Source organism: Lipomyces tetrasporus, assembly GCF_029532465.1.
Source record: "Lipomyces tetrasporus strain NRRL Y-64009 chromosome Unknown POJ06scaffold_11, whole genome shotgun sequence".
Classification (NCBI taxonomy): domain Eukaryota; kingdom Fungi; phylum Ascomycota; class Lipomycetes; order Lipomycetales; family Lipomycetaceae; genus Lipomyces; species Lipomyces tetrasporus.
The window spans coordinates 389,476-406,289 of record NW_026611606.1 but is presented as its reverse complement, the minus strand read 5'-3'; the positions used below and the strand labels follow the sequence as shown (position 1 = coordinate 406,289).

Sequence of the window (16,814 nt, the reverse complement as noted above, 5' to 3'; positions counted from 1 at the left end):
CCTCGACATTGACAGATCCTTGCGATGCCGATTTCGGCCTTGAGGAAGAAGAGTCACACCGGGGGCTCAAAAACTTCCGCGGTCCCCACATTATCCGCTTCTCTTTCTGCGTGCTCGCGCCTGCCCTCCTGCCACTGCGCTGTTGCCAATAGCAAGTGTCCGAAGAATGGCCTTTGTCGCACGATCACGTACTCCTGCTCTTCTGGGCCGGGGTGCCCGCTTATTCCACTGCTCGCCGGTTGCGGCAAACTCGGCGTCCTCGACTTCAGCGCTCGCTTACAAGGCTCTCCATCGTCGCGCCCGCTTCCCGTCCCAGCCCAAGATCGAGACGCCGAGCTGGTCCGCATCGACGGCCGTGTCATCGATTCTTTACGAAATGCCGTCGGCAACCCCCCAGCCATCAAAGTCCCATGTCCTAAACTGCCTTGTCCAGAACGAGCCTGGTGTTCTGTCTCGCGTTGCCGGCATTCTCGCCGCCCGAGGATTCAACATCGACTCGCTCGTCGTTTGCAACACCGAGGTTGCCGATCTGTCGCGCATGACTATCGTTCTCCAGGGCCAGGATGGTGTCATTGAGCAAGCCAGACGCCAGCTTGAAGATCTCGTCCCTGTCTGGGCCGTGCTCGACTACACCAATACTCCAACCATTCAGCGCGAGCTTCTTCTCAGCAAAGTCTCCTTGCTCGGTCCCGAATACTTTGAGGAACTTCTCGCGCACCACGAGCACGGGATCTCCGAAGCGTTTGGCGAGGAAAGTATTGGTGTCATCGACGACGAGGAATCTTTCGCGTCGTACCACCCTTCGCAGTTGGCTCCTAGCGAAGCTCTGCGCCACAAGCACGAACACCTAGACGCCATAACCAAACTTGCTCAGCACTTTGGCGGGAAGGTCGTCGATATCTCAATGAATAACTGCGTTGTCGAACTGTGTGCCAAGCCGGATCGTATCACCGCTTTCATCCAGTTGTTGCAGCCGTTTGGTATTTTGGAGTTGGCGCGAAGCGGTGAGTAGTTCTACCTAGGTTTTGCCCGGGTCCGTAGCTGACTTCTTTTAGGTATGATGGCCCTCACGCGATCGCCACTCGAGAGCTCGGCCAAAGAAAGCAAGACCGCTGAGGACGTCGTCGACGTTTCTCAACTGCCTCCCGGTTGAGGTGTTCATATTATCACAAAAGCTATAAATAAACTCAAAATACTGTATACAAGTGTCACAATAATGAAGGTTATATGGTTAAGCATTATCTAGAACGGTGAGAAATGTTTGGTATATTGTACAATGGCCAGCTACGGAATAAAAGTACTTTTTTTGCACCACATATGATGTTCAGGACTAAGTCTGGTCTCTCGCACTTGTAACTCGGGAAGGAGTAGTAGTTGTATCGTTAATATTTCGGACTATATACACCTTTGTAAGCTAACACCGACCTACTTAAGCCTACTCTTGCCATTCAGAACCGCCGTCGCTGATTCAAACCGGACGAAGAGAAGAACGACAAAGATCAAATTTAATTCCCCCACATAATGGACTCAACTATACACATGGTTAAAGTAATAAACAAAATTAGCACATCCAAATACAAATTACCGATAATTATAGGAGAAGCCTAAAGAACATGTTAAAAAAGATTTACGGTTTAGAAATCATCACCACGGGACACCACTTCTTTGACCGTCGGACGAAGTACTACCAGAGATTAACAACCTGATCCAGCTGATTGCAAGAAGTTAGATACTTACGGATAGTGTGTTCATACTGAGCGGTCTTGGAACCCTTAACGTCACTGTAGCAAATCGTTAGCAACTTCGATTGTTCACCATTCCGCAAAAGTACGTACAGCAGTGGGGGATAGTCCTGGACTACACCAGACATGACAAGGTTGTTCAACGCCAGAAGGTACTTCTCTTCGCCAAGCCGATCGAGATATCGTCGACAGAATGGAAGTGTGCCAAAGTGCTTCTCGATGGTGTGCAACAAACTTTTGGCCTTATTCAGTCTGAGAGGGATGTGGCCAGCATCGACACGCTTTCCATAGTGCGAACACTCTCCATCAGAGTGCACAAAGCCCCGGCCGGTGCTACCGAATGTTTCGATCGCAAAGGTCTCGCCTTCCTCCATCTTCGTCTGGTCGCCGCCCTTCACAATAGGCACGCTTTTACCGCCGTGAATTTCATACGGATTAATGTTGTGCCCATTCAAATTTCTAATTGGCTTAACTTGCATGGCCTTGCCGCCAATCTCTACCTCGTAACTCTCCATAACCTCCTGAATGGCGGCGCCAATGTCACACAATCGAACATCAATTCCAGCTTCTTTGACACCGGTATTTGTCGCATCCTTAACCGCCGCAAGCAAGTTGTCATACTGTGGGTCAAACGCCATAGTGAATGCTGAGTCAACAATCCGCCCGTTAACGTGCACGCCAAAGTCGACCTTCATAACGTCGTCGTATTGCAATACGGTCTTATCGCCGGCGTTAGGCGTGTAATGTGCCGCACAGTGATTCAGACTCAAGCCGGTAGGAAATCCCATACCAGCATCCATGCCGTCTCCTTCGGCTAGGTTTCTGACGGCATTCTCGATATTTTCGGCAATCTCGATTATGGCCATTCCGGGCTTAATCATCTCCCTAGCGTATTTTCGAACTTGTCGGTGAACCTCGGAGGCCTTCCGCAAGTCATTATGAGCTTCATAATCCATTCTGTCAAGATATCGCTTCTCCTCGTTTGTCGTTCTGTACTTATTGTCGTCTCGGTACTCCATCGTCTCGCCTTCAGGATATGTGCCATTTTGGTAGAACTTAGAGATGCCGACAGTGGGAGGATAAGTCTGTTTGACAGCGCCACCATTAGCTCCATTGGCAGCTTTCGATTTTTTCTTTGGTTTCTTTTTTTTCTTCTTTGGCGCAGCTGTACTAGATGCATCCGGAGTCGTGCCCAGTGCGTCGTCGTCAGAGGCGTCCTCATCTGGCGCTGCGCCATTTTCTACCGGAGTAGCAGGTTCAACAGGTGCTGAAGTGGGTACAGAAGCGGGAGCTGCGTCGTCAGAAACTAGAATATGTAGGTCGTCAGTCACTGCAGCTATGACGGATTTAGCTGACAAAACCGGGAACTTACGAGCGACGGCGGCAATACCCGCCTGCAGGTCGCCGGTAGTGGCCATTGTCTGGCAAAGTTGACAAACAAGAGTGATCCAGACGGTACGAATAGAGGGAGATAGATGCTGGTGTCGTGCTATCGAGGAGGTGCGACAGCAGAAAGTGTGAATGAGGGGGGGTGGGGCTGTAAATTTTGCAGAGTTAGTAGGTGGTTGGGTGAATTGGGAGGAGCTTACAAAGTTTGCAATCGGGGACGTAGGACTCCAGGTAGCGTCGTCTGGAGTCGCATTGCACGTCATGCCCGCCATTCCGTATCGCCCCTCCAAAAGATCAATATTGTATCAGTCTTACTGGCTGTCTGCAGCCGTCAGTCTTGCGCATTGCGATTGCATGCTCTCTTTCAATATCGACACTCACCAACACGGTTGAGAGTCGACAATGCCTTTCGCACGTCCGCCGCTTATGGCGCGTGCCACTCACTACGAGGCTCTGAATCTACATTCTACAGCAACTGCTGCCGAAATCAAGGCCCGATTCTACGCACTCTCCAAGAAATATCACCCTGATCGACTGGTTTCCCGTCCGGACTCTGAGCGCCATCATGCGCGACAGAGATTCCAAGCTGTGTCCGAAGCGTACACCATACTCGGCAATCCTGAGAGCCGTACGAACTACGATCTCACGATGCGGAATAGCGCCAGCGACAGCACTTCGTATCCAGGCTCACGCGAAGCAGATAATGCCTATTATCGAACTCCCGGCGAGCAGAGACAAAGGTATTCCGGTCTAAATCGGACGCGCATGCGCGCGAAGTCTGGTGGCACAGAAGAAGAGTCTCACGGGGGTCTTGGACGTAAAACACCGCGCGGTTCATATCCTACGAATCCGTACAACACCGGCTTGGGGGGTGGCTATGCAACAGGCATGAATGACGACGTTCCACATTTTGTAAGTCTAGCAGCAGTTGAAGTCGTGGACAAGGTTAACTTTGGTGCAGGACTACGAAAAGCACATGAGACAGCAACTGGCTTATGAGTCATTCAGAAAGGAGCGGGACAGGAAAAAGGCTGCTACGAAGCAGGGTCCGATATATGCCTCTGTCTTCTCTTCAATTAATTTAGATCCCGATGCATATCGTGCCCGCTCTGCGTCTTTTCAGGCTCATTCTCATATTCACCCACATCCCCACACACACAGGCATTCTCATCCACATCCCGAGAGTACAGTAGATTCGTCGTCCTCACAGAAGCCCACGAATTATACTCAATCCCAACCATCGTCAACAGCAAATGGCCACCATACATTCAGGCCAACTACGGCGCGGTTCACGCAGGCGGCTCAGTCACAGAATCGAGGATCCTCTGCTACTCAAGCACACGCCGCGACAGCGAAGTCCAACATGCAAAATACGAATATACCGCCACGAGCACGCACACAGCCGCAACGGCAGCCTCACACATATGCTAGGTCGACACTGTCGTCTACGCCATCATCCGAATTTCAACTGCTCTGGTCTATTTCCCCAGGCAAAGTGGTGGGTGTATTAAGCTTTGTCTCCGCCTCTATGTATGTCACATTACTAGCATCTGGATTGATGTGAACATATAACTCTTTCCTTCTTGCATCTTGGGTTGGAAGTTTGTGCGTTTTAACAAGGATCGTGAAAGTGGGTTTAGGTTATCAATTTGTGCATATGAGAATTAGGTAGGAGTGGTCATGCAATGTAAATGGTTAAATGCTCGATCGCCTAGCAAAACCTTTACAAGACTCGTAAAACCCGCAATATTGCGAAAATTAAGCAGAGCATTTGGGAGAGCTTAAAATCCACGTGGGACTTGCACTGTACAGAGCATTGCTGCTACTGTACAGCGAGGTTAGGACCCAACGCAGCAGCATCCCAAGAGATACTGCCACTTGTCATCATGCACTCAGTGAAGTACTTGAGCATGATGTTTTTGGAAGCATTAAAGTCGCGGTCAAAGACAGAGGTGCACTCTTTCTCGCTCCCCGCTCCCAGCACTCATGAGTGTCCCGGGTAGGTTCTCCTTTTCTTTCGATACGACAGCTTGTAGAGGGCAGCTGCCTATATAGGGGCCGTGCTTCTCCTCGTTGTACACATTTTGTTCTTCAGAAATCGGATCTCTGTTTTCCTGTCAAATTCCTCGTTCCCAGATTCCGCGCTCGTAACATTGACGGTGAGAAGATGAATGAATAAAAAGACCGCTCACCCCGGTTCCACTTCTTTTTCAGGACCGAGAGACTCTGTGTTGGAGCTAATAAACAATAGCTGTCATTAATCCTTTTAAAGGTAACTAATGACTGTGTTGATTGCTTTTCAATGCTCTCCCATACGTCAAAGTAAATGGCTTCTTATCGTTCCTATATTTTGCCATGTTGCTTCTATAATTTTTCATGAAGTCCCTAATCGCCTCGTCCTTCAAATCGTAATCGTATTCATCCAATCACTTCTCGTTATCGTTCAATGTATTTGTTTCGCTATTTAGTAGAACAGCACGCAGTTCCTTCTGTATTATTTCATACCCTCTCGTACCAACGCTACACTTCTGTTATATATGTAGCGCTGTGTCCCGAACCACTGCCTCAACCACTGCCTCAGGGTTTCCTTCTGCGACGTTGTTGGAAAGAGTGGAAAGAGGCGTATTTTCCAAGCGCGCACTTTGTTACCTCCGCCTTCTGTACGCTGCTGCTCGTCGGTCATTTTTTTTTGCGACGAAGTTATTAACGGCGGCAAGAAGGTCTTCTTGAGTTCGGAGGACGCGTACTCTTCTGCTGATAGACTAGTATTGAGAACCATGAGTTGGACTCTATGCTTCTGTAAGATCCACTCACAGAGCTCAAATCCAAACCTTCAGAGAAGGTCTTTGTGTTCAATGATCACTCTTGTGACAGCTCCCGCGTAAACTCTCTCCAGAAGTTGTCGGAACCCTTTCCTATTCCAATTGAGTTCCGAACCAACGTCGGAGATAATTTCCGCTTGCGGAACTGCGCATGGAGGTCTGCGCATTGCCTGTCAAGGTCGTTTCTCTGGTGTTGTGAGCTGACTTGCGCATAGCAGATTGTGTGTTCGTCGCGTTCTGCATTTCGTCGATCGCAAAGTCGGTTGACCGCTGCACACTTCTCGTTCCAGCAGTCCAAGATGTCTCAAGATGTCAGCGCTAAACAGGCTGACGAGCTTCGTCACGCCGTAGGTTGCACTCAACAACTTGGATAAAGTGCAGAAAATGCGGACTGCTGGAGTCGTAAAAGTAAATCCATGATAACGCGTAACGCCGTTAAACAACATAGGCACTAGCATGTTAGTTGAATTTCCAGAAGAATACGCCGAAGAGTACTCACTGTTCCGTTACCGCTAATATCCTATACACTGTTGCCCTCTTCTCCCGCCCGTCGACCGTAATAGTGTAATTATAGCGTTGCAAGGATTGTGACGTCTGTGATGATTTTGGCACTCTGTGAGATTTTGGCACTCTGATTGGTTTGCTGTTCATTCAAATTGACAACATCCAGGTCACTGGGATATTTAAACTACTATCGGCAGCCGCAAAAAGAATCGTAAGATGGAAACACCTGAGACGCGACGGAGTCAATAAGGGCATCTCTAAGGGTTAGGGAATAAGTTTCGATCTGTACTATGATATGATACGGTTAAACGAGTCACGCAAGGTGAATAGATATAGAGAAATGTCAGAGCTCGCTTGTTTTTGCTCCTTACGGGTAGCGCTGGCGCCGCGAAAGAAGGGAACATCAGAGCCGCGGAATGTGCGGCTCTCGTGCCGATGGTGCGGCGTACCATCAGCAACGACACAAGCCCCTCAAAGAGATGTTAATGCAAGTACGTGGTCAAGGTTTATAGAGTAGAGTTGGCCTGGCAACGCCAGTCACACCAAACACCTGGACCATCTGTCATATGTAATATATTCGGCAACGTGACAATAACTACAACACCACGACGAATTACACAGTTGTTGCGTAGCCGAAAGCCGCCTATGCCCAGATGAGTATGGAGTTTTCAGAATTAGTCGCGGCGCCCAGGGAATTAAGCAAGCTGTGCCGCCCAATCGCCTCACGAGACGGCAAATTCATCGCGACAGTGTCGAAAGCCACAGTTCTCCCAGCAAATGGGGCCGTACCCCAGTTCAAGCTTGTTATCAGGTCATCACGGTCGCTAATGATAAAGAAGCAACTTCAGCTACCGCCCGGATTTATTCCCAAAATTGTCAAATGGTATCAGTCAGCTGCCGTAGGATTGAGTGTAGACGAGTCGTCTGAACAGCAACTGGATGATGAGGTTCATCGAATATTTGCAGCCAATGATGACGGTGAGGTACGAATTTGGGACTTGGACAGTATGTCCGACGGTGTGACCAACGGGATCGACGATTTGAAATCGGTCATAGTGATTCGCCAGGTTAACTGGGGCCCCAATGTGTCCATCAAGAACGTTGAGTGGGGAAGGTCGCCGGATGAAATTTTAGTGTTCTCGGACTACCAGGTGGCACTTGCCGTGTGGTCATTGGTTGAAAAAGAGAGCGTTGAAATATACCATCCTAAATACTATACGGCAAAAGGCAAGTTAGGCTTGTGATCTCACTACATGAGCAGATGGCTAATTATTACAGGCTTCTCCTTTCAACCAGGTACTCGGCATCTTGCAGTATTAACTCGGCCCGTGTCAGAAGACACAATTTCTTTATATGGTGGTCCTTTGTCAGAACTGGAAACGCTATCAACATTTGGACTGTCAGATTTCTATGATGCGAAAGGATTCAAATGGTCACCAGATGGAAGGTGGATTGCTGTTTATGACACCATCACAAATTTTCAAGTAGGTATTTACACACCATCAGGTGGTTTATATAGAGTGTTCGCTATGCATGATATTGGCCTTGGCGTGCACGGTATTGAATGGTCGACGGGGGGTAACTTATTGGCCGTCGCGTCTTACGACGGCGTAGTCCGATGTCTGAATACATTGACGTTTACGCCTGTAGGTTGAGCATGTGTCCTACCGGGTGCTGCGAAGCTAATCGAAGGCAGACTGTTATACTACGACATTCAGCTTCAATCAACACAAAGGAACGGATAGTTTTCGTCGAGCAGCCCGTCAAAGGGAAGGAGGGTCGTGCTAAATGTGAGTCGTTTCCGAGCCAACTGCTTAAATACTTTCTAACGTTTTCATTAGACCAGCGCGCACAGAACTATCCCGTTTCTCCGCCTAAACTGCTTTCCAGTCTGACAGACGCGCCGCCAAAAACAGGATTCAGTATAGTGAAATTTAACAAGGATGGCACTCTATTAGCAACTAGATTCGATCTTATACCAACAACGTTATGGGTCTGGTCCTTGCGCTCAATGACTGTGCTTGCGGTGTTAGTCCATGTGAGAAAAATCAAATCAGTGGAATGGCATCCACAGAAGTCTCATCTATTATTGATAACTTGCGCGAATTCGCAATCCAAAGACGACGAGGTGTATGAGAACTACGATTTAGCTGATGTTGGCAATGATAACGATTGCTGTGTCTACATCTGGAACGCGGAATGGAGGAATCCGTATGCTCTTAGAGTTCCTCGGGTTGGCTCAGCGTTTGCCAGTGTAACGCATGCGACGTGGATCCGCTTAGAAGCCGAAGTTGACGATAGTGGGGATGAGCAGACATTAGACGACGACTCGAAATTGGCTCTAAGGGCAAAAGCTCTCCTCTGTGACCGCGGATCGTTCACAGTAGGGTATCTGGACGATGACCAAGAGCCAGAGGATGATGATACAAAAGTCCAGCGTCTTATCGACGGCGTGCAGCAACAGGAGTGGGCAGAGCTTACAACGACATCGTATATCGAAGATACGTTCGCCATGGTAGATCAGAGACGAACGGCGATCAAAGCCGTATAACTGACTCCGTAGCAACGGCTAAATATTGCAGTTCATGGCTTCGTTATTCAGACAGAGTGCCATCTCAAGGACATCACTATTCAACGTCGATTCTGTGGGACGCGCCCCGAATCTTTCTATTCAGATGTAGACAATGGCCGGCAATGGCTGACCTTCTCTACTCAGATTCTGTTCTGGTCGTCCACGAGCACAGTACAGGCAGCGATGTTCTAGTCTAGCAGAGACAACAGTCAATGTAGAACGCAATGAATTGAAGTATGATTACAAAGCGAAGACATCAAAACTATATGATTGAAATAAACCATACACAACAAGACAAAAATACTATTAAGTTATGTAAATATAATACCCCATCATTTATTCCCAACTCTTTATTTCCTCCCAATGACTGAACCAATTTAAGTTTTTACTCCGAAGCAGCCGCGAACTTCTCCTGGATCTCATTATACAGCTTACCGAACTCGCCGATAACCTCAGTCTCGCCTCGGGAAGGCTCCAAGAACTTTGAGGATGAGAGGTGGTATTTAACATCGCCGGTAGCCTCTCTGAGCTTGTTCCAGTTAGAGCCAGAGGCGACAGCCTTCTGGGCCTCGTCGTGGTAAAGAACAAAACCCTTCATCATGGCAGCCGTCTTCCAGACAGGGCAATAAGCATCATAGGTGGAATAACCGTTCTGCTGCAAGAAATCGTCCTTGATCAAAGCAGCAACATCAAGCGTGATCTTATCGGAGTCAGACAAAGCAGACTTGCCAACCAACTGAACGACCTGCTCCAACTCCTCTGCATCGGAGATGATCTCCTTAATCTTATCACGGAGAGAAGGAAACTCCGGGTAGTTGCCCTCGTAGTACTTGTTGAGGACATTATTGTACTTGGAGTAAGAGAGAGAGGTGTTGACAGACGGGAAGTGCTTTCGCTGGGCGAGCTTCTTATCCAAACCCCAGAATACCTGAGTGATACCAAGGGTAGCGGCTGTGACTGGGTCGGAGAAATCACCACCAGGGGGAGAGACAGCACCAACGACCGAGACGGAACCTTCACGCTTGGGGTTACCGAGAGTGACAACCTTACCCGCACGCTCGTAGAAAGAGGCCAGCTTGGCACCCAGGTAAGCAGGGAAACCCTGATCAGCAGGCATCTCACCGAGACGACCGGAAATCTCACGAAGAGCCTCGGCCCATCGCGAAGAAGAGTCAGCCATCATAGCAACATTCTTACCCTGGTCACGGAAGTACTCGGACAAAGTGATACCAGTGTAGATAGAAGCTTCACGAGCAGCGACAGGCATATTAGAGGTGTTAGCAACAAGGGTAGTACGCTTCATGATAGGCTCCTTGCGGCCGTCGATCTCAATAGACAACTCGGGGAAATCCATAAGTACTTCAGCCATCTCATTGCCACGCTCTCCACATCCGACGTAGATAATGATGTCGGAGTTAGAGTACTTGGAGAGCGATTGCGAAATGACAGTCTTGCCGCAGCCGAAAGCACCTGGAATGCAAGTGGTGCCGCCCTGGACGACAGGGAAAAGGGCGTCAAGGACCCGCTGACCAGTCAAGAGAGGATAATCGGCGGTGAGTTTCTCAGAGACAGGTCTTGGAACACGGACGGGCCACGAGTGGAACATTGAGTACGAGGAGACCTTTCCCTCGAATTCGACCTCAAGGACAGTGTCGTTCAAGGTGTAGTTACCAGCCTCAGCAATATTGACAATGGTACCACGGGCGCGCGGAGGGAGAATGATTTTGTGGTCCGAAAGAAGAGAGTTTTCGTACACGGAAGCGAAAATGTCACCGCCGGTAATGTGGTCGCCGACCTTCAAGCTGCCAGGAGTGAAAGCATAGGCAATTGATCGGTCCAGTGAAGGTGTGTCGATACCACGGGGAATGTAGATGGAACCACTGAGCTCTTGGATAGCCTTCAATGGACGCTGGATACCGTCATAAATAGTCTCCATTAGACCAGGTCCCAACTCGACCGACAGTGGCTTTCCGGTACGCAAGACAGGGTCACCGACAGTCACACCAGCTACAGGCCAAGATTAATTAACACTCCAGAAAGATGGAATTATGTATGTTGCTTCTCAACTTACCAGTCTCTTCGTAAACCTGGATAGTGGCCTTGTCGCCCTCAATTCGAATAACCTCACCGACCAAGTTCTCATGACCGACCTTGACCTAAAATAATCGAAAACGAGTGAGTATAATTGCCCAGCCGTGACCACTATATGGAACTGTGCGTCAAGTCCGTAGAGAAGGCACTGCCTTGTCTTATGAATGACCAGAAAGACATACCAATTCGTACATAGCACAGCCAATCATCTGCTCGGCAACGACGACTGGTCCGGACACTGAGTAAACGGCACCTACATTACAGACATTAGTCAGAAATGCCACGAAACGCGGACAAAAAAGATTAGCCTGATACTGACCATATTCTCCTTCGGAATTGTCGAGGTCCTTCTTGAGCTGTCGCTTCGCGTTTTCAAGAGTACCTGCCTAGACAATGTCAGAAACCCTTCCAAAAATCTCCCGAGCGCAATTTCAATACCATTGTGTACGTGTGGTGGATTATCGGGGAGGAGAAGGATGATGAGAATTGAATGTCCTTGGGCGGTGAGAGAGGCTTAGTCTTCACTAGTCTCACTAAGGGAAAAGGCATGGGTAAGGGCTCGTTGCTTTCGAGGGACTGTGCGCGTATCGGCTGCTCTCAGCCAATCGATTGCAGGTTTCCGTACGATTGTGGCATATTCGCAGCAGCGTCCCTTGTTATTCACTGTCGAGACTTATCTCCTTTGTCTCTCGCTGCATCACAATCAATCACGTGATATGTCTCCGGACTCACAAAGGCACTAAACCCTTGATGACACATTGAGTCACTGGATGCTACTATTTGTCAGTGTTAGAGGTATAGATCCAGTTCTCCATCAATGCGGGGACAATAAATTGCGCTTCTTTCTAGTAGACCTGAGCTCTTAGGTCAAACATGGGGCACTTTGTGACTCTTGCGACATGGTAAGTCGTTTTAGCATGGCTAGGTTGGAGTCTATCGGGCTTTCGCTCCACAGACAGTCTTCCCCACCATATTACCCATTTGGTCGATTCTAACGTACCTTGCCATGCAGCGCCCTTAATCAATGGGCACTCGATTTTGAGGGGAATCTTGAACGAATTGTTTCCTCTATTGTCCAAGCTAAAGCTCATGGTGCTTCTCTTCGAGTTGGTCCGGAGTTAGAGATCACGTATGTTGAACGTGACCATGTCAATTGAAGTATTGTCTACAAATTCGCTAATCATACTGTAGCGGATATGGCTGTCTAGATCACTTTCTAGAAGGTGACACATATTTGCACTCCTGGGAAATGTATGCGAAATTGCTTCAGCATGAAGATTGCCAGGATATTCTACTCGATGTCGGCATGCCGGTGATCCACAAAAATGTCAGGTACAATTGTCGCATGATCTCGTACAACAATCGCATTCTTTTCATTCGCCCGAAGCTGTGGCTAGCCAATGATGGGAATTATCGCGAAATGAGATACTTCACCCCCTGGATGCGCCCCCGTCACGTTGAGAAGTATGCTCTTCCACGAATGATCACCGAGGTCACTGGTCAGACTGAAGTCGACTTTGGAGATGCAGTGCTCTCTACTCAAGACTGTGTTTTAGGAGCAGAGACATGTGAAGAGTTATTTACTCCCGACGCGCCGCATATCGATATGTCGCTTGATGGAATTGAGATTTTTACGAATTCGTCCGGATCGCATCATCAGTTACGAAAGTTGGATCTGCGCTTAAATCTGATTACCGAGGCAACGGCGAAATGTGGCGGCATCTATCTGTATGCTAATCAGAGAGGATGCGACGGTGACAGACTGTACTACGATGGATGTCCCCTGATTGTAGTGAATGGTAATGTCGTCGGCCAAGGATCACAGTTCGCCTTGACAGACGTGGAGGTCATCACTGCGACAGTTGACCTTGAAGACGTCAGATCTTACCGCTCTTTGATGTCGCACGGTTTACAGAGCAGGACCACGCAATCATATCAACGTGTCCATGCTAATTTCGCATTATCGAAATCTGGATCGTCGTTCGATCCGACAATTGTGCCCACGGCAGCACGCCCGATAAAATATCATTCCCCTGAAGAAGAGATCGCGTTAGGTCCAGCATGCTGGCTTTGGGACTATCTTCGCAGATCTAAGTCAGCCGGATTTTTCTTGCCTTTGTCTGGAGGAATTGATTCGTGTTCAACTGCAGTTATCGTGCACTCAATGTGTCGGCTGGTGGTCAAGGCGTGCGAAGAAGGCGACATGGCTGTGATTCACGATGCTCGTCGTGCGGTCGGTCTGACAGCTGCCGATGGCTACATTCCAACTGATCCCGTCGAGTTTGCTAGCAGAGTCTTCCATACCGGCTATATGGGCACTGAAAATTCATCTTTTGACACTCGTAAACGTGCGACCCTTCTTGCAAGCGATATCGGGTCATATCACATTGACTTAAACATGGACACTGCCGTGTCGGCAGTTCGTGAAATTTTTGTTGTTGTTACCGGCAAGAAGCCATTGTTCCGCGTTCATGGGGGTTCAGACACGGAAAATCTCGCTCTGCAAAATATTCAAGCACGTTTGCGAATGGTTCTCGCGTATCTGTTCGCGCAGTTATTGCCTTGGGTCAGAGGACGATCAGGAGGCTTGCTGGTGCTAGGATCGGCGAACGTGGACGAGTGTCTACGTGGATACCTCACAAAGTACGATTGCTCGTCGGCAGATATCAATCCTATCGGCGGCATCTCGAAAACGGACTTGAAGCGATTCATAGCATATGCGCGGGACGAGTTCAACATGCCGATTTTACAATCCTTCCTGGACGCTACGCCGACTGCAGAACTCGAGCCGATTACAGAGACCTACGTGCAGTCCGACGAGGCGGATATGGGTATGACATATGAAGAACTCTCGATTTTTGGCCGCCTTCGCAAGATCGACAAGTGCGGCCCTTACAGCATGTTCATTAAGTTGTACCACGAATGGACTCCTCGATTGACCGCAGAACAGATCGCCACGAAGGTCAAGAACTTTTTTTTCTACTATGCGATTAATAGACATAAGATGACAGTTATTACGCCTAGCTACCATGCCGAGTCATATTCTCCTGATGACAATCGTTTCGACTTGCGACCATTCTTGATACCAAATCAGAGATATAGCTGGGCGGCGAAGAAGATAGATGACGTAGTTGCCATGCTGAGAGCTAATTAGGCCGTGGGGCGCCATGGGATAATTGGCTGCGGATTATGATAGGTGCATTAATAATGAACAATAGTGGGTCGGAAATTGTGCAGCGCATGACAGAACAGTCCTTCGGTGTTATCTCGCTGCTACTACTTGCATGACTTGGCGTCCTTGTAGAGCTTTTATAGTCGAATTCCGTTGATTGATACATTTGTCATTATACGTACAAGTTACCGTTGCCAATCTGATTTTTCTGATGTACCCTTAGTACAAGTAAAAACAACACGACAAACGCCCCTTACAAAAACAGTATGAACTACCAACGTTGTATATACTCAACTTCAAACCTGCGCCTTAATCATATTCTGGCGAGTCTATCGCAAGCTAGTAGTTCTAGTTCCAAATCCGCATATCGCAACACCAATAACTTTTACTGTTCCAACTCAAAAATATTAACTTCCCACAAAACCCAAAAGTTTCACAATGCAGACCAACAACTTTAGACGACGTCCGAATGAGGGCGCTTCTTTGGCGCGGAATCGCCGTTCAAACGTCCGTTTGAAGTGTTTAAAGCATCAACCTTGCTGGTATCGCCATTGCTGGTGCTGTCGGGGTGGGTCGCGAAATACTCACGTCGTGCTCTCACTCCATCCGCGAGTTTCTTTAGAACGTCGATGGTGGTATCCCACGAGATACAACCGTCAGTGATACTTTGTCCATAGACGAATGTCTTACCCTGCTCCTTCAAACTGCTGTCTTGCTTGCCTGCCACCAAGAAGGATTCAATCATCACGCCCATTATTCCTCGTTGTCCTCTGGCCAACTGTTCGCAAATAGCATCAACGACCTTAGGCTGATTATTGTAATCTTTGTTCGAGTTGCCGTGAGAGCAGTCGATCATGATTCTAGCCAAGCGTCTCGCAGGATCATCAGGTCGCATACCTTCAGAGTTTTCCTCTTGCTCGCGAAGCCACTTCTGTATGAACCCAACTTTCATCAATTTCTCCTTAGCATTGATGACGCTCGAGGAATCGAAATTCGTACCACCCTTGCCTCCCCTTAAAATAATGAAAGTGTCCGAGTTTCCTTGAGTTCCAACAACGGCAACAATACCTGGCTTAGTAACTGAAAGGAAATGGTGCGGGTTAGCAGCCGCTCCCATCGCGTCGATGGCGACGTCCACTGTGCCGTCTGTGCCGTTCTTGAAACCAACTGGGAACGAAAGGCCAGATGCCAGTTCACGGTGGAGCTGAGACTCGGTCGTACGAGCGCCAATGGCACCAACAGAGAAAAGATCAGCAAGGAACTATGCACTTATTAGAATCACATTTTTCAAGATCAGAATTGAGGGACTGGCGAACCTGAGGCGAGATGGTATCCAACATTTCACCCGCGATTGGGAGCTTTTCCGTAAGTCTTACGAACAAACTCCGGGCAATTCGGAGGCCCTTGTTAATATTGAAGGTTCCGTCAATATCGGGGTCGTTAATCAGACCTGCTATACAGTTAGCTACCTTTGGATCACAACTTCAAACCGCCGTGTGCATACCCTTCCATCCGACAGTTGTTCTTGGCTTCTCCAGGTAGGCACGCATGACAATCAATATATCTTCGCTAAGTTCCTCCGCCAGAGGCTGTAGCTTATCACAGTATTCCAGTGCGGCATTGGGATCATGAATCGAACAGGGCCCGACGACCACTAGTAATCTGTCATCCAACCCATTGATGATCTTAACAGCCTCGTCACGACCTCGGAGAACCGTCTTCTTTGACTTTTCCGACTGAGGAATATCAGCCTGAAGTAGATCGGGAGCGGTAATAGGGTCATATCCCCGAACTAGACAAGATATTAGGCTTGAGTTCGATATGTCGTCCTCGAAGAACTATCACAGCAGTTCAGCCGAAATGTGACACAAATGCAAACGGACCTCTCCAGTCTTCTGGACGCTGCCTGTCGCCCAAATGAGGGTTTTCCATATACATCTAAACTGTCGTAAGCTTTGTCCGCGACAGTGACAAACTAGGCCAAATAGCAATGAAGACTGCAATGGGTATACGGCGCCACCGCCGAGGAGGATATTTTTCCGGGCCGTATCAAAATAACATACCGGCATTTTGTAGATAATACGGTTCTAATTCAATTATTCCAAAATATTGTAGTAATGTGCCAAGTAAAAGGGTAAGACAAGTCGCAAATAATAGAGGTGGGTGAGGAAAATGAGTAATTAGCGATGAGTTGCAGATGGAACGACGAAAATTGATCCGAGCAGGCGCTAGCAATTTTTTGCTCCGCGGAACTCGGCGCCGACAGAAGTCACACAGTTGCGGCGTGGCTGTGACTAAGGCTAGGGCTCTGGAGCAATCAACATGCAAAATTTCCACATGTGCTGTATGTCCATTATTTCTCTCGGATAGACAAATCAATGCAGCACCGACTGGCTCAGTCTGACGTAGTCCATGCGGCATCCCGAATGCCGTTCTTGTTGCGATATCTGACAAGTGGCCGAAAGTTTATGCACCTATCTATCCATCAAGAATACGATTTTTGGTCAGTCGCAGCCAAGTCA

General features: G+C 48.4%; 7 protein-coding genes across 7 annotated transcripts; 4 read left to right on the top strand and 3 right to left on the bottom strand.

The window, feature by feature from the left end:
- Positions 1-85: 85 nt before the first annotated feature.
- Positions 86-1,368, top strand: POJ06DRAFT_261295 (small subunit of acetolactate synthase-domain-containing protein). Its single transcript, XM_056188604.1, has 2 exons — positions 86-1,004; positions 1,056-1,368. The coding sequence occupies exons 1-2, from the start codon at positions 167-169 to the stop codon at positions 1,151-1,153; spliced, it is 936 nt and encodes a 311-aa protein (XP_056040863.1). The 5' UTR covers positions 86-166; the 3' UTR covers positions 1,154-1,368.
- POJ06DRAFT_261293 (peptidase M24, structural domain-containing protein) lies at positions 1,369-3,301 on the bottom strand. The gene is made up of 4 exons (XM_056188603.1): positions 3,115-3,301; positions 1,836-3,048; positions 1,738-1,781; positions 1,369-1,684 (listed from the first exon to the last, which is right to left on the bottom strand). Exons 1-4 carry the CDS (start codon positions 3,158-3,160, stop codon positions 1,635-1,637), a joined length of 1,353 nt encoding a protein of 450 aa, XP_056040862.1. The 5' UTR covers positions 3,161-3,301; the 3' UTR covers positions 1,369-1,634.
- Positions 3,115-5,053, top strand: POJ06DRAFT_31071 (uncharacterized protein). The gene is made up of 2 exons (XM_056190853.1): positions 3,115-4,043; positions 4,093-5,053. Exons 1-2 carry the CDS (start codon positions 3,534-3,536, stop codon positions 4,693-4,695), a joined length of 1,113 nt encoding a protein of 370 aa, XP_056040861.1. The 5' UTR covers positions 3,115-3,533; the 3' UTR covers positions 4,696-5,053.
- Positions 5,054-7,007: 1,954 nt separating this feature from the next.
- On the top strand, positions 7,008-9,211 carry POJ06DRAFT_31024 (WD40-repeat-containing domain protein). Its single transcript, XM_056190852.1, has 4 exons — positions 7,008-7,684; positions 7,736-8,103; positions 8,154-8,247; positions 8,299-9,211. The coding sequence occupies exons 1-4, from the start codon at positions 7,111-7,113 to the stop codon at positions 9,006-9,008; spliced, it is 1,746 nt and encodes a 581-aa protein (XP_056040860.1). The 5' UTR covers positions 7,008-7,110; the 3' UTR covers positions 9,009-9,211.
- A 203-nt stretch (positions 9,212-9,414) lies between these two features.
- Positions 9,415-11,561, bottom strand: POJ06DRAFT_240730 (ATP synthase alpha/beta family, nucleotide-binding domain-containing protein; the record flags this gene model as incomplete). Its single annotated transcript, XM_056186105.1, has 5 exons — positions 9,415-11,036; positions 11,101-11,185; positions 11,303-11,373; positions 11,440-11,506; positions 11,559-11,561. 5 exons carry the CDS (start codon positions 11,559-11,561, stop codon positions 9,415-9,417), a joined length of 1,848 nt encoding a protein of 615 aa, XP_056040859.1.
- A 236-nt stretch (positions 11,562-11,797) lies between these two features.
- POJ06DRAFT_278240 (uncharacterized protein) lies at positions 11,798-14,440 on the top strand. The gene is made up of 3 exons (XM_056189740.1): positions 11,798-12,022; positions 12,133-12,249; positions 12,312-14,440. Exons 1-3 carry the CDS (start codon positions 11,994-11,996, stop codon positions 14,272-14,274), a joined length of 2,109 nt encoding a protein of 702 aa, XP_056040858.1. The 5' UTR covers positions 11,798-11,993; the 3' UTR covers positions 14,275-14,440.
- Positions 14,441-16,483, bottom strand: POJ06DRAFT_261281 (uncharacterized protein). Its single transcript, XM_056188602.1, has 4 exons — positions 16,176-16,483; positions 15,797-16,084; positions 15,609-15,742; positions 14,441-15,553 (listed from the first exon to the last, which is right to left on the bottom strand). The coding sequence occupies exons 1-4, from the start codon at positions 16,228-16,230 to the stop codon at positions 14,747-14,749; spliced, it is 1,284 nt and encodes a 427-aa protein (XP_056040857.1). The 5' UTR covers positions 16,231-16,483; the 3' UTR covers positions 14,441-14,746.
- Positions 16,484-16,814: the final 331 nt, after the last annotated feature.

Coding starts and splice junctions, on each gene's coding strand:
- POJ06DRAFT_261295 (XM_056188604.1), top strand. CDS start 167: ATGGCCTTTGTCGCACGATCACGTACTCCTGCTCTTCTGGGCCGGGGT. Junction 1,005..1,055: donor TTTGGAGTTGGCGCGAAGCG/GTGAGTAGTTCT, acceptor GACTTCTTTTAG/GTATGATGGCCCTCACGCGA.
- POJ06DRAFT_261293 (XM_056188603.1), bottom strand. CDS start 3,160: ATGGCCACTACCGGCGACCTGCAGGCGGGTATTGCCGCCGTCGCTC. Junction 3,049..3,114: donor GGGTATTGCCGCCGTCGCTC/GTAAGTTCCCGG, acceptor TACATATTCTAG/TTTCTGACGACGCAGCTCCC. Junction 1,782..1,835: donor CAGGACTATCCCCCACTGCT/GTACGTACTTTT, acceptor GATTTGCTACAG/TGACGTTAAGGGTTCCAAGA.
- POJ06DRAFT_31071 (XM_056190853.1), top strand. CDS start 3,534: ATGCCTTTCGCACGTCCGCCGCTTATGGCGCGTGCCACTCACTACGAG. Junction 4,044..4,092: donor ATGACGACGTTCCACATTTT/GTAAGTCTAGCA, acceptor ACTTTGGTGCAG/GACTACGAAAAGCACATGAG.
- POJ06DRAFT_31024 (XM_056190852.1), top strand. CDS start 7,111: ATGAGTATGGAGTTTTCAGAATTAGTCGCGGCGCCCAGGGAATTAAGC. Junction 8,104..8,153: donor ATACATTGACGTTTACGCCT/GTAGGTTGAGCA, acceptor AATCGAAGGCAG/ACTGTTATACTACGACATTC. Junction 8,248..8,298: donor GAAGGAGGGTCGTGCTAAAT/GTGAGTCGTTTC, acceptor CGTTTTCATTAG/ACCAGCGCGCACAGAACTAT.
- POJ06DRAFT_278240 (XM_056189740.1), top strand. CDS start 11,994: ATGGGGCACTTTGTGACTCTTGCGACATG. Junction 12,023..12,132: donor TTTGTGACTCTTGCGACATG/GTAAGTCGTTTT, acceptor CTTGCCATGCAG/CGCCCTTAATCAATGGGCAC. Junction 12,250..12,311: donor GGTCCGGAGTTAGAGATCAC/GTATGTTGAACG, acceptor ATCATACTGTAG/CGGATATGGCTGTCTAGATC.
- POJ06DRAFT_261281 (XM_056188602.1), bottom strand. CDS start 16,230: ATGTATATGGAAAACCCTCATTTGGGCGACAGGCAGCGTCCAGAAGAC. Junction 16,085..16,175: donor GCGTCCAGAAGACTGGAGAG/GTCCGTTTGCAT, acceptor TATCTTGTCTAG/TTCGGGGATATGACCCTATT. Junction 15,743..15,796: donor AACAACTGTCGGATGGAAGG/GTATGCACACGG, acceptor ACTGTATAGCAG/GTCTGATTAACGACCCCGAT.